Raw genomic sequence first — 15,570 nt, forward strand, 5'->3', positions numbered from 1 at the left:
TGGTAATATGTGTGTGTGTGTGTGTGTGTGTGTGTTCATGTGTGTAGATGTGAATGAGTGCCTCCAGCCGGGGCTGTGTGAGAACGGGATCTGTGTGAACACCGGGGGGAGCTATAGCTGTGTGTGTAGGGCGGGGTTCATCCTCGACGCCTCACATGGAATCTGCATCTGTAAGTAACACACACACGTGCACGCACACATGCGCACACACACACACAAACGCCGCCGGCTTGAGAATGAAATCAGGAATAATGCAGACTCCAGATCAGGACTTCCTGAATCCATCTGAGCTCATCGTGTTTCTAAAATGAGGACGACCGCTGACATCACAGTTATGATGTCATTGAAGTGAATGAGAAGCTTCAACAGGTGACCAAACTCATCAATATCAGTTAATTATATACTGATTCCCTCCTGGTAAAACTTTGTAAGAAAGAAAATTTAAAGCCAAATAAAAATTACATTATTAATTTATTCTTGCAAACTTAAATATTTATATGTTGAATTATATTCAACACTTATTTCTTGACAAATGAACCTTATTTTTACATGTTTAGCAGCTATACATGAAGTAAAAGCCTCTCTTGGTTATTCTATCGGTTAATTTGAAGAGTGCTAAATGAATGTTGTCTCTATTCTTCCCAAATTAAATATTTTTCTTCCAGGAAACTTCTTTGAAATTATGATGACATTATTCAGAAATTACAGACCCATTAAATACACACTAATCCTCCTGAAATTAACTTATTTTGCTGCCGAATTTTAACCAGATCTCCAAGAAAATTCTCTATACTACATTTCCCATAATGCAAACTGTTAACTTAAACACCCATGTCTGTCAAAGGTTGTGTAAAATAGGTGAATTGCCCCTTTAATATTCAGCTGGCTTCATCGACTTTTACAGAGACTTGATGAAACTTTCCGTTCCTCTAAAGGTCAATGAAGTCTTTGTCTGTTTGACAGTCAGTCGGTCTCTTTGTTCCATCCAAAGGTCAATGAAGTCTTTGTTCTGTCAGAACTCAGTGGAACTCTTTGTTCTGCTGGAGATCAGTGCACTTCATCAGGTCTGGTGCTCAGATGGTTTTTGTGAAGCCCCGACTGGAGCTCTGCTTATTCCAACCGGCATTCGCTAAAGAAGAAGAAGAGCAGGAGGAGGAGGAGGAGGAGGAGGAGGAGGAAGAGTGGTGGGGCTGCTGCAGGATGCTGGTCCGCCTGGTAACCAATGACAACGCACTAATCAAAGCTTAATGCTGGTTCATGAAGCCTGATAATGTCTCGTCTCTCTGTTGCTTACAATCTGGCCGGATGTGCTCGAGGAGGGGTGTGTATTACGTGTGTGTATTTTATGTGTGTGTGTGTGTCGTTTATGTTCTACAGCACTGTAAACACCCGAGTTCACAATATTAACAACAAAATGTAAATACCAACTTCAAGAGGGGAGATGATTAATGGGAGAGGAAAGAAGAAGAAACAAAGTTCTGATACACAAATGTGTTTTCACTTTTTGGACTTTTTCTCTAATCTTTGATTTTTCCTGAAATATTGGATCATTTGAACATTTATTGAAATGAAAGCATGTGAGAAGTTTAGAGGGAAAAATCACTATTTGGTGGAGCTGTTAACAACTCATAGACATCTGAGATGTGAGCCGACTACACACTGCTTTCTGGTTTCATCTTTAACAATGTGTTGTATTTATGAAGCTTGTTATATTATTTATATATATATATATATATATATATATATATACACATATATATATTATATTATCCATTGTGTCAAATCTGCATCTGAAAAGTAACTAAAGCTGTCAAATAAATGTAGTGGAGTAGAAAGTACAATATTTCCCTCTGAGATGTAGAAAGTAGCATCACATGGAAATACTACAGTAAAGTACAAGTACCTCAAACTGTACTACAGTAAAGTACAAGTACCTCTAACTGTACTACAGTAAAGTACAAGTACCTCAAACTGTACTACAGTAAAGTACAAGTACCTCTAACTGTACTACAGTAAAGTACAAGTACCTCAAACTGTACTACAGTAAAGTACAAGTACCTCAAACTGTACTACAGTAAAGTACAAGTACCTCAAACTGTACTACAGTAAAGTACAAGTACCTCAAACTGTACTACAGTAAAGTACAAGTACCTCAAACCAAGTAGTATGGAAACATCTCATCAATTGATACCTGCAATCGATCCTTTTTGCACCCAGAACTAGAAAATGTGACTATTTGTATGAACTTGCTCACAGCCAATCAACACAAGCGTTCTTGGATTTATTGCGACATGTGATTGGTCCACTGCCACAGCAGCTACAACCCGTCTGTGGTGGTGAATTTGAGCACTTAATGTGGAATGGGTATCTAATGAAGTACCCAACTAGTATTGATATAAATTGAATTGTACTTGGATTAGTATCAGCATGTTTTATACGATACCCAGAACTAATCACAACACATATCCAGTCAACTAAGCTGTAGTTTACACTGAAACCGAATCAGTAACACATCCTTCCTTTCACAAATAGAATATAGAAATATAGAAACACTGAACAGTCTCAGTCTGGTGTAACTAGCAGATTATACAGTTGTCTTGTGGCCTCAGTGGAGACGTTGTGTATCGTCACTTTAATGACTTTAAATGTGTGTTTATGTGGGCTTAGGCAGAGTTCCTCGGATCCTTAAAAAGTCTTACGTTAGATTTTCAGAATTTAAGGTCATAAAAAAAGTCTTGTTTTTAATTATGGTAAGTCTTAAACTTTGAGGTGATGTCTGGTTTTACTTTTTTAACACAGCGTAACAGTGGGATACAGTTCATTACATTTTCCATTAATGTGATTACTTTATGTGATTTTACTTATATTGTTATGTTTTCTGTCAAGGTCTTAAAACACATTAAATCTGATTTAAACAACAACCCTGCTTACAGAAACCAATTATGTTCAAATTTGAAGTCGGACCCTTGAGATCCTGTGCAGTGTCGTGTGTGCAGTTATTAACAACAACGTCGACTGTATCTTTGTTTCAAACATGCAGATTCTTCTCCAGACTTTGGTGATTTAGATAAAACACAGACTGCTCCACACAGCAGCTTCACTTCATCAACAAGCTCTCTGTCTTTGTTCCTCGTATCAGATCAAATCGTGGGCTTGCTTGATTTGTGTTGAGTGTCCGTCGAGGCCGTCCTGTCTGAATGTCTCTGTTGATGTCAGCCTGAATGGAGCTGAGAGCAGCATGTTTCAATCCTGCATGCAGGGCTCCGCTGATGCCTCGGCTTTTAAGTGTGTTTGGACTCCCAGACGAGCTCCAGTGTGTGTGTGTAGGTGTGTTTGTAACATGTCCGTGTCCTCCTGCTGTGTGTCCTCCTCAGCTCAGAGTGTGATCTCGGACGAGAAGGGTCAGTGTTTCCGCGTCCTGGGTTCGGGTCAGGGTCCGTCCTCCTGCTCCCTGCCCATCCTCAGGAACATCACCAAGCAGATCTGCTGCTGCAGCCGAGTCGGCAAAGCCTGGGGACCAAACTGCCAGAGATGTCCTTACTTTGGTTCAGGTTGGTCAACAGTCAGCGAACATGATTTATTTAAGATGCATGTGTTTAAGGGTCAGTGATGTTTCTTTGTGTGTCCATGTTGTTTAGTTTAAATCTAAAGGGTTAAAATGAGAAAATAAACGTATGAATAACTTCACACATTCTTTTTTTGTGGACCCAGCATCAAATTTCTGCTTTTAATCCATTTAGAGAGAATATATTAGAGGATTATGGCAAAAATGTCTAAGTGGTGTAACCATAAAAACTTTGTACCAAATAATTCAACTTGCTTAAAAACAGTAAATAGTCAATAAAACACCATATCAACTAGTTTGGCATGATCTTACATTATAACTTTATATTAAATAAAGGTAATGGAATACAATTGTTCTAAATATTATATATAAAACTTCATCAAACTAATAATTGTTTAATTATTTGAGAAAGTTTCTCATTATGGACTTACAGCTAAATGATTTATACATATGTATATGTGTGTATGTATATATACACGTGTATATATGTATTTTTGATTAATGTCTATGAAAAGAGCTTCATAAATAAAGTTACTTAAGTATCTGCTTTCAACGTGGTGACCTTCTCTCTAGATTTGGAAACTTTGGAAACATTTGAAAAAATAACAATCCAGTGACTCTTTTTGCAGACGTTGGCTATAAATCACACATATAGATGAGATGAGAGCAGCTCTAGTAATAATAATAGTCAATGATAAACTTGGTAAGAGTTTAAAGCAGGTTTTAGTTTGAGCTTCTTTCCATTGAAAATAATTGATCTGGATGCACATCACAGTGTTTGCCACCTTCATGCAACACTCTGCCATCACACTGTAAAAATCCTGCAGCTGTGGGATTTATATCCTTCAACAGATCTGAGATTTATAAAGTGATTTATAAACCTGCAGCAGCAATTTAAAATCTGATCTCTGGAGTTATGAAGTGAGATGAACTTTGGATCAACATGAAACTCTCCTGGTTAAATCTTCAGACCCTTCAGAAAATATCTGCCTGTTCTATAAAAAGTTGAAGCTACAGAAAAAACTTTAAGTAAGAAGTTACGAAGCTTCCCATAGTGCATTTAAACTTAAACTTCTGTCATGCTAATAAAGAATTGAAGCTTAAGGTTATTAAAAAAAATGGATTAAATGTAATCAAATTAAAGGACTATGTGTTTTGAATTGCTTCAGATTCACACTTTTGACTCACTTCTTCATAGCAACGGCTGCTGAGGATCATGGGTATTGTAGTATTAAGAGCCGTCCACCAAACCGACAGAAAAAAACATGATTGATTGATTGGAAACGGCCTAGACCTCCTTCCCATACTAGATGGCTGAGAGAGGTTCTGTTTCACTTAAAGTTGGTCAAAATGAAATTCACGCTGAAGTGTGGAAACCTTTCTTTAACTATTTGAATAACCTGAAAAATGTAAATGATGGGATGGATTAATTGAATTAGCCTCTATTTAACTTGATACTGAAGAGGAAGTACTTAAACGGTGTACAGAATTTGGCCTTTTTGTTATTATTATAATATATTCAGCTATATTGAATCTGTAGGAATTATTATTGCCGTTCTTCCGAAACAATCATTTTTGACAGCTTTAACGTGCCCGAAAAAAAATGTGCACACACTTCAGACCTGGCGAAAAATGTGATATTTCATGGCTCCTGGAAATGAGCGTGACAAATGGCTCAATAGCGCCCCCTAGTAAATTAAAAGAAATGGAGCCCCTTGCTCCAGATTGATGTAGACAAATGAAATTCGGTACACATATGTATCATGTCAAGACGCACAAAAAAGTCTCTTGGACCCATACCCTAACTCCAACAGGAAGTCGGCCATTTTGATTCGAATTTTCGATTTTGCCGTCTGTTTGTTGCCATTTCAACGCAACGTACTTTAACAAATTCTTCCTACAGATTTAATCAACTTCATATTCACTGAGTTGTTCTATGACCTTAAAGATGCGTTGCGACGAATTTTGCTGTTTCGGGGCGGCTTGCAGCTTTAATTATTATTATTTATGTACATATAATGCTTGTGCTTCGTGTTTTGTCTGATTAAAGTATCGGGGAGTGTATGTAATGGGGATTGATCTATATGATAAATACCAATAAAAAGACTATAGCAGAACTTCTCTTATATTAAAAAAACATGATTAAAATGATTCAAACTGGTGTATTTTTAATATAAACCTATAATAATGTTAAATTATGCAGCAGAGTCCTGAGTTTCTGTGTTAGTATCATGAAGTTTATAGTTTAAAAATGAGATTACAGAGCAGAGAAAAAACAGCTGCTCCTCTGCTTCAAAGCTTACGTAACTTGGTAACTAGAAACCAGTATAAAGATCGCTCTGTTCTGCTGGTTCTCAATGTGCTGCAGTTGTTTTAATGATCTTTTATAGGAGACCAGCTTTAGTTTGTGATGATAACTGTTTAAGATATAACTCTTCTTCTTCTTCTTCTTCTTCTTCTCTCTTCTTCTTCTTCTGCAGTGGCCTTTAAGGAGATCTGTCCAGCAGGTCCTGGTTACCACTACTCAGCTTCAGCCCTGCAGTTCAACCAGAGAGCCACCGAGCAGCTGGGGGGGCGAGGAGCTCCGCTGGTAACCCACGGCGACCAGGATATGCAGGGTACAACACACTGTACACTGTCACCTGTACAATATCTGTGGGTGGTTGTTGTTGTCAGATAGCAAAGTTACTGTTACACATATTTATTTAAAGATGAACTCAAATTAAAAAATACCGTTATAACCGGTGTATGAGTCGCAGTCTTTTTTATATACCCATTATTATTATTATTATTATACCCAATAGTCAAACAAAGCATCATCGTGAGTGAATCTTTTATTCTTCAGATCTGTGCTCATACTGTGTGTCTCTGCCACAGCTCAATAAAAGCAGCTCGTCTGTGCGCTTTAACATCTGCTGCTGTCCCATAGTAGTGTCTGAAATACTTCTGATCAACACACTGAATCAGCAGCCCACTTTTAGATGAAAAAAATCACGTTAAAGATGCGTCTCATACACCGCCTTTTACGGTAGATTATTGTTCATCTCCTCGGCCAAGGCTGTAGTTTGATGTAATTTTCTGCAGTGACAGCGCCACCTACAGTACTGTTCTGAAGACATGAAGATAATCTGCATGTTTGTGTTTGTATGAGGGTGATGTCAAAGAAAGAAGAGCAAGAGAATAGATGTAGAAGGTTGATGAATAAGTATCTTCAGTCCAGTTTGTCCAACCCCCCTCTTTCTACCCTCTCAGGTGCCGGTTCTGGATCCAATAGCAGTGCTGGAGCCTCCAGGTCTCAGCAGACACCCACTTCCTCTGGAGCAACAGCAGGTGAGCCTCCGCCCCAGCAGCCTCGTCCTCAGCAGCCGCAGCGTCAGCCTCCACCTCAGCAGCCTCCACCTCAGCAGCCTCCACCTCAGCAGCCTCGTCCTCAGCAGCCTCGTCCTCGTCCTCGTCCTCAGCCTCAGCTTCCACCTCAGCAGCCTCGTCCTCAGCCTCAGCCTCAGCAGCCTCGTCCTCAGCAGCCGCAGCATCAGCCTACGCCACAGCAGCCTCGTCCTCAGCAGCCTCAGCCTCGTCCTCAGCCTCAGCAGCCTCGTCCTCAGCCTCAGCAGCCTCGTCCTCAGCCTCAGCCTCAGCAGCCGCATCAGCCTACACCACAGCAGCCTCGTCCTCAGCAGCCTCAACCTCGTCCTCAGCAGCCCCACCCTCAGCCTCAGCAGCCGCAGCATCAGCCTACACCACAGCAGCCTCGTCCTCAGCAGCCTCAACCTCGTCCTCAGCAGCCTCAACCTCGTCCTCAGCAGCCGCAGCATCAGCCTACACCACAGCAGCCTCGTCCTCAGCAGCCTCAACCTCGTCCTCAGCCTCCACCTCAGCAGACGCAGCGCCCATCCGACACGTCCAATAACAACGCACCACAAATAAATAAAGGTGTGTGGAGAGTTTTAAGTCATGCATGCAGGGAAGAAATGATTACTAAATGAATTGTTGTCGGTCCTCCTCTGTGTCCCAACCAGAGCCCCCAAGAGTGTACTCTTGGGGGTACTCTAACCCCGCTGAGCTCGAGCCACAGAGCCCTGGGCATGGGTCGAGGCCCAGCGGAGAGACCGTCAGCACGACGAGCCGGCCGACCCGAGTCCAGCGTGAGTACACACAGAACAGCTGCTGCCTTACCTGTGTCCGCACAGCAAGTCTTATTCATCTTCTACAGGGAGGCAGGAAAAGGAAGTTTATATACGGTTTTTGGGTGTTTCTGCCTTTTAATTTGAAGATGAAGAGTAGGTAATAGGTTTAATATGTGAATCTCAACCACCAGGGTAGCAAAAGGCCCCCAGCTGGGTTTCTAATATGATTTGATCAGTAAAAAGGCTCCTGCATCTGTTTTCAGTTAGTAAAGAAATACCAAACACACACACACACACACACACACACACACACACACACACACACACACACACACACACACACACACACACACGTGCACCACAGCCAGAACCACTGACCCAAAAATCTGCTTTTTTCCAAATTGGGGACAAGCTGTCCCCAATTAGCTGGTCTTAAGTTTAAGAAGAAGCGTATGACAGACCACACACACACACACACACACACACACACACACACACCTGCCGTCCACACATGTAAACAATTTCCACCTGAGTTTACTGCCAACTGAAATCTGACTCTGAGCAACAAACTTCTTTTGTATTTTAGCAAAAACAGACTCCTAAAGAGTTGAGTTGAGTCTAATGTCTTTAGAAGAAACATTTCACATTAAAAAAAGAAAAAATGATGAATTGCTGCAAAATATCTGAGCAATATCCGAACATCTGAGACAGTTATGACATCATTAACTAAATAAAATGATTTACATAACATGTTGCTCAAGATCAGAGTTTACAACTTTACAACCCCCACTTCATCTTTTATTGTGTGTGTGTGTGTGTGTGTGTGTGTGTGTGTGTGTGTGTGTGTGTGTGTGTGTGTGTGTGTGTGTGTGTGTGTGTGTGTGTGTGTGTGTGTGTGTGTAGCAGTGCGAGGTGTGTGTGAGAGCAGACCCGGTGTGTGTGGACACGGCCGCTGCGTGGATCAGCCAGGTGGAAAATACACCTGTGTGTGTGATCAGGGATACCAACCCAACGCCCAGCGCACGTACTGCCAAGGTGAGCACACACACACACACACACAACCAAATAACACACACAAACACACACATACTCATACAACCAAATAACACACACACACACACACACTACACTGTGAAACTGTATGACCCTGATTGTACGTGTGTGTGTGTGTGTTATTTGGTTTTGTGTGTGTGTAGATGTGAACGAGTGTGTGCAGTCTCCGGGTGTGTGTGCGGTGGGAGAGTGTGTGAACAGCGTCGGCAGCTACAGGTGCGTGTGTCCCGCCGGATACCGGAGCAGCCAGCAGACCAGTTGCCACGGTAACGCTCACTTCCTGCTCTCCTCCCTGTTATAACGAGCTCAGACTGAACAGTTTAAAACTAAAACTCACCGTCTCCTCCTCAGACATCGACGAGTGCCAGCAGAATCCCTGCAGCAACGGTCGCTGTGACAACACGCCCGGCAGCTACAGGTGTGTCTGTCGCCTTGGTTACAGGCTCAGCGGCAACACCTGCACAGGTAAGGAAGCCTTCAATAGCCCAGAATACAAAAACTACAGAGACTGGAGACAAATTGATTTATTATAATGAGAGAATGAAAAGTAAGAGAATAAGAGAAAAGGTGTGTTAAAGTAAAAACAAGGTTAAAAAAAATAGATTAAAAAGACAAAAGAAACAGATGAATAAAATATAAAATGATAGTAATAGAATAAAGTAGAATAAAATTTTACATTTTAATCAAACTTTTACATTTTAAAACTTTCTCTGAGTGAAATAATCTTGTTATCGGCTCAGTGGTGTAAAGTCACCAAATACATTCAGTCAAAGTACTAACAATGAAGTTTGAAGTACTTTTACTTTAATTTATGTTTTATGTTACTTGATACTTTTACTTTTTACTGCATTTTACTGACAGCTGGAGTTACTTTTCAGACTGAAGATTTCACTTCTAAAACATGAAGCGTTGTTGCAGTATAAAACAGTTAAAATGGAACAAATGAGACGACCTGCACACTGTCTTCACTCACTCATTAAAGATACTTTAAGAAATATAATTGAAGGTGAGTGACTGAAAGCTTGAACTAATTAAAGTATCTTGAGCTCCTTCTCTTGCACACCTGTCCAGAAGATTTTCTGAAGAACAAATAACTCTATAAAATGATTTCTGCATGCTAAAACATCAACAATAATAATCAGATAATATAATATCATATAATATAGCACTATGAGCACTTTTACTTTTGCAGCTATAAGTAGAAAACTTTACATAAAGGAACATTTATATGCAGCACTTTCACTTAAATAGTTTTACAGTGTGATTTTTAGTTAAATAAAAGACCTGAAAACATCGTCCACCTCTGGATCTGGTGTGTATAAACGTGTGTGTGTGTGTGTGTGTGTGTGTGTTTGTTCCAGATATAGACGAGTGTGAGGATCCTCTGCAGTGTCCAGGTCAGGATTGCAGAAACACTCCCGGCTCGTATCGCTGCGTCTCCTGTCAGCCTGGATACAGACTGATCAACAGCATCTGTACAGGTAACACATCTGTCTGTCTCGGTAACATCTGTAGGTTTCAAATCATAACAGTGGCTTCTAAAACATCTGTATACACACATGGCTTCAAACATATACAACTCTTTTCTTCCTGCTGACACTAGTGAAATCTTAGTTTAATATTAGCACATTTATTATCATTTGGAAACAAATCGGTGTTGTCGTGATCGTGTGCAGACATCGACGAGTGCCGCCAGACTTCCTGCTCCAACGGCCGCTGTGAAAACACACCTGGAAGCTACCGCTGCATCTGTCACTATGGTTACAAGCTCCAGAACAACACCTGTGCAGGTAAATGAATCTGCAAAACAGATGACCGTCCTCAGTATAATGTAGTCCTAATACTACAGTATGGTAGAGGTAGAATCTAAAGTACTGTACTTACAGATTTGAGGTACTTGTACCTTACTGTAGTATTTCCATTTGATGCTGCTTTATACTTCAGCTTTAGCTCAGATCTAAATTTTACCTGTAAAAACAAATTATATATCAAAATATTTTTTGATATCTGTAATTTATTTATATCCTTTTTTATTGAACCACTGCAGGAGAAATATACAGTTTATATCCTTTTGTAAAGATGTTTTCATTTTGATGTGTCAATAAATCCACATTTAATTTACTTTAACTTCAGTAAAGTACATTTTATTCGTAATAACATTATTCCTGTATATTAAATTATACTATTAGATTATTTCTTCTCTGGTTAGAAAATAAGTTGGTATGGGACTTTTATGACATAAGATAATGTGTGTGTGTGTGTGTGTGTGTGTGTGTGTGTGTGTGCGTGGTTGTGTGTCTGTGTGTGTGTGTGTGTGTGTGTGTGTGTGGTTGTGTGTGTGTGTGTGTGTGTGTGTGTGTGTGTGTGTGTGTGTGTGTGTGTGTGTGTGGTTGTGTGTGGTTGTGTGTGTGTGTGTGTGTGTGTGTGTGTGTGTGTGTGTGTGTGTGTGTGTGTGTGTGTGTGTGTGTGTGTGTGTGTGTGTGTTCAGATGTGGATGAGTGTGCAGAGCCGTCTCAGTGTCCGGGTCAGATGTGTGTGAACACTGTTGGATCGTACCGCTGTGTATCCTGCCAACCAGGATACACACTGACCAACAGACAGTGTACCGGTACGCACGCACACACACACACACACACACACACACACACACACACACACACAGACACACACACACACACACACACACACATCTCAAACAATAAACTTACAATTCAAAGGATCTTTTAACCCTAACCCTAACCCCCATCCCTCTCTCCTGCAGATATAGACGAGTGTACAAATGAGGTGTGTGATGACGAGCAGATGTGTGTGAACACCTTCGGCTCGTACAGATGTGAGTGTCTGCCTGGGTATCGAACCGCCGGCCATGGGAGACAGTGCAGAGGTGAGATCAGATTAATATCATTGATTAAATAACTAATATAACATCAGTAACATGAAACTGAAGACTATTACTACTACTATACTGAAGCGGACATATTCTGATAATATTATTGGTGTGTGTGTGTGTGTGTGTGTGTGTGTGTGTGTGTGTGTGTGTGTGTGTGTGTGTGTGTGTGTGTGTGTGTGTGTGTGTGTGTCCTCAGACATTAACGAGTGTTTGGAGGGTGACTTCTGTTTCTCCAGAGGAGAGTGTATGAACACGGCGGGATCCTACACGTGTGTGTGCTCACAGGGATTCAAACTGAGCGACAACAAGACCACCTGCCTCGGTGAGTGTGTGTCTGTCTGTGTGTGTGTGTGGGTGTCTGTGTGTGTGTGAGGACTAAAACTGGGACTATTTATTTGGAATTTTGTTCCTTTTATCTCTGCTATTGCAGTATATGCTGTTTTGCATCATGTCTGTTCATATTGTGAAAAATCAATCAATTTATTCATCCATTATTTCTGTCTTTGGTTGTACTGACTCTGTGTGTGTGTGCGTGTGCGTATGTGTGTGTATATGTGTGTGTGTGTGTAGATGTGGATGAGTGTCAGAGGTCAGGTTTGTGTTTGGACGGTCGCTGTGTGAACACTGAAGGCTCCTTCGAGTGCGAGTGTCAAACCGGCTTCACCGCCAACCCCGAGAAGACGACCTGCCTCGGTAAACTTCTTTCCTCTCCCATTAATCATCTCACCACCCCTCACATTTATCTGCTGACCCTTTGGAGGGGCCCCACCCCTAGGTTGGGAACCACTGGACTAAACTAGCTAACTGTATATAAAGTAGTGTAAACTAGCTCCACCTCCAGCAGCTACAACAGTAACATGCTGCTCTAACACTGATGCTTCACTATTAATAATCTAATGATGTCATAATAATAATATATCAGTCAGAGGACCAAACCACTACTTTACTGTAATACTGCATACTACATCACTATAATACTGCAGTACTTTTACTGTAATACTGCATACTACATCACTCATAATACTGCAGTACTTTACTGTAATACTGCATACTACATCACTCATAATACTGCAGTACTTTTACTGTAATACTGCATACTACATCGCTCATAATACTGCAGTACTTTTACTGTAATACTGCATACTACATCACTATAATACTGCAGTACTTTTACTGTGATACTGCATACTACATCACTCATAATACTGCAGTACTTTTACTGTAATACTGCATACTACATCACTCATAATACTGCAGTACTTTTACTGTAATACTGCATACTACATCACTCATAATACTGCAGTACTTTTACTGTAATACTGCATACTACATCACTCATAATACTGCAGTACTTTTACTGTAATACTGCATACTACATCACTATAATACTGCAGTACTTTTACTGTGATACTGCATACTACATCACTCATAATACTACAGTACTTTTACTGTGATACTGCATACTACATCACTCATAATACTGCAGTACTTTTACTGTAATACTGCATACTACATCACTCATAATACTGCAGTACTTTTACTGTAATACTGCATACTACATCACTCATAATACTGCAGTACTTTTACTGTAATACTGCATACTACATCACTATAATACTGCAGTACTTTTACTGTGATACTGCATACTACATCACTCATAATACTGCAGTACTTTTACTGTGATACTGCATACTACATCACTCATAATACTGCAGTACTTTTACTGTAATACTTTAACTCTCTCAGATGTCGATGAGTGTGTGTCATCTGGAGGTTCAGTTTGTGGGTCAGAGCGATGTGAGAATATGATTGGTTCGTACCGCTGCCTCACTTCCTGTGAGCCGGGCTACCAGGTCACCTCATCAGGCAGGTGTGCAGGTGAGTCTGACTACACACATATCCACACAACCAAGTAACACACACACACACACACACACACACACACACAACCAAGTAACACACACACATTAAGCATGTGGATCAGATGGAGTATGTTTCTATGTTGTGTGTCTTCTCTCTCAGACATTAACGAGTGTGTGAATCAGACGGTTTGTGGAGCTCACGCTGTGTGTCAGAACCTGGAGGGAACCTACCTGTGTGAGTGTGACCGCGGCTTCACCTCCACCGCCGACGGGAAGGCCTGCGTGGGTGAGTTGTGTTTGTCTGCTGCTGCTTCACTGTATAAAGAAAAGCTTGTGTAGAAGCTGGAAAACAAACAGAATAAAAAGAAGTGCGGTCCAGGCAGGCAGGAAGCAGAGCGAGCCTCGGATTAAACTCACAAACATCCTGAGGCTGAAAGCAGCTGCTCCGTCTGACAGAAGTTCATCCAGATGATCAGATGGAAACATACAATAACTCACATTTAAAAGCATATTTAAATGACGGTCGAGGTAATAAAGATCCTATCAGCTCGCCAACAAATCTAAACAATCCAGAAACACAAGAGATGATAGTTTACACAACGTGTCTCCACTGTGACTCTTTAAAAATTCAGTTTACAGCAGATGAACTTATAAAATATCTCAGCTGTTTGTTCAAACATTAAACTGTAACTATTCTTTAGAGCCTGATTTATTCATTTACTCTTTAATAATCATCAACCTCACTAAAATAATAAAGTTTGTCTCCTCAGATAAACTGTTACAAATATCAAATAAACTGTAAAAGATATTACAAATAAACTTTTAAAATGTTCACAAATAAACTTAAAAATATCAAAAATGTACTGTAAAAATATCACAAATAAACAAAAATATATTACAAATAAACTGTAAAAAAAATTACAAATAAACTTTTAAAAATATCAAATAAACTGTAAAAAATCTATCTCTATATCTTTATATTCATTGTTTAATTTAACAGCCAATCAACCAATCACTGTGGAGATTAAACATGACGTCATCCACAGAAACAGAGTCAAACCATAATAAACTTATAGAAGTATGTTTAGATGCTGATTGAGAGAAACAGTCCAGTAACACAAAGCTTTCTTTCTTATCTTTATACATTTATGTTTTTATTACAGAAAAAAATCATATTCAGAAAATTAATTTCACAAATGAAAATACTTCTTTTATATATTTAATATGAATGCGCCCCCTGCTGTTCAGGTGACAGCACAGCAGAGCAGCAACCTGCTTTCATACTGAGATAGACTGATTCAGTGTGTGTGTGTGTGTGTGTGTGTGTGTGTGTGTGTGTGTGTGTGTGTGTGTCTCAGATGAGGACGAGTGTGTGACTATGCCAGGTGTGTGTGGTTCGGCTCGCTGTGAGAACGTGGAGGGATCCTTCATGTGTGAGTGTGACAGACGAGGGGACGAGTTCGACACCGACACCAGGGAGTGTGTCAACACTGCACCACCAGGTACACACACACACACACACACACACACACACACACACATACAGATATGAATGGTGATGACACACCCACTAAGCATGGGAAAGAAATGTTTTACCAGTTCATAAACCATCAAAAAACAATTAATGTCTATATTTCAGCTCTGAAACAAAGAAAAGTACGAGGGAGTATTAGGGCCAGGCACAAAAAAAAAAACCCAGAAGAGAATAAATAGAGTTTACGTTATTGATATGATACATTTATCAGTTATGAATACAGTTGCACCACTTCAGAAAATCACCTTCACACTCCAGCTGCTGGCAGTCAGTCGCTCTGCTAACTTGGTTTGATCCTGCGGTGCTGTGGTCAAGCCTCCGCAGTAAGTCGATTTCATCTTCTTTTTCTTTTTTTTGCCCCGCTTTTTTTTTTCTTGTGCCGGACTTCTTTTTTTTGGCCTTTTTTTCTTGCCTGGCTTTTTAAAAAATTGTATTGCCTGGCCCTAATACTAGACAAGTGATTATCTAAGTTTAACTAGTTAATTGCTGAGGAAAACAACAACAGGTTTGCATTGTGTTTATTTGAATAACTAAACTAC

General features: G+C 40.3%; 1 protein-coding gene across 1 annotated transcript in view; it reads left to right on the forward strand.

Annotated features, from left to right (window-relative positions):
* The window catches only part of LOC133980078 (latent-transforming growth factor beta-binding protein 4), a 49,160-nt gene that overhangs the window by 16,640 nt on the left and 16,950 nt on the right, over nucleotides 1–15,570 (forward strand). The window contains exons 6-22 of the mRNA XM_062418648.1: nucleotides 48–170; nucleotides 3,375–3,551; nucleotides 6,046–6,183; nucleotides 6,818–7,498; nucleotides 7,585–7,710; nucleotides 8,596–8,727; nucleotides 8,889–9,011; nucleotides 9,097–9,210; nucleotides 10,107–10,226; nucleotides 10,422–10,535; nucleotides 11,234–11,353; nucleotides 11,507–11,629; nucleotides 11,832–11,957; nucleotides 12,206–12,328; nucleotides 13,382–13,513; nucleotides 13,658–13,783; nucleotides 14,856–14,999. Of these exons, the coding sequence (XP_062274632.1) occupies nucleotides 48–170; nucleotides 3,375–3,551; nucleotides 6,046–6,183; nucleotides 6,818–7,498; nucleotides 7,585–7,710; nucleotides 8,596–8,727; nucleotides 8,889–9,011; nucleotides 9,097–9,210; nucleotides 10,107–10,226; nucleotides 10,422–10,535; nucleotides 11,234–11,353; nucleotides 11,507–11,629; nucleotides 11,832–11,957; nucleotides 12,206–12,328; nucleotides 13,382–13,513; nucleotides 13,658–13,783; nucleotides 14,856–14,999 (2,742 nt within the window). The remainder of the gene's footprint in view (nucleotides 1–47; nucleotides 171–3,374; nucleotides 3,552–6,045; nucleotides 6,184–6,817; nucleotides 7,499–7,584; nucleotides 7,711–8,595; nucleotides 8,728–8,888; nucleotides 9,012–9,096; nucleotides 9,211–10,106; nucleotides 10,227–10,421; nucleotides 10,536–11,233; nucleotides 11,354–11,506; nucleotides 11,630–11,831; nucleotides 11,958–12,205; nucleotides 12,329–13,381; nucleotides 13,514–13,657; nucleotides 13,784–14,855; nucleotides 15,000–15,570) is intronic.

This window comes from Scomber scombrus, chromosome 5, assembly GCF_963691925.1.
Source record: "Scomber scombrus chromosome 5, fScoSco1.1, whole genome shotgun sequence".
NCBI classification, from domain to species: Eukaryota; Metazoa; Chordata; class Actinopteri; order Scombriformes; family Scombridae; genus Scomber; species Scomber scombrus.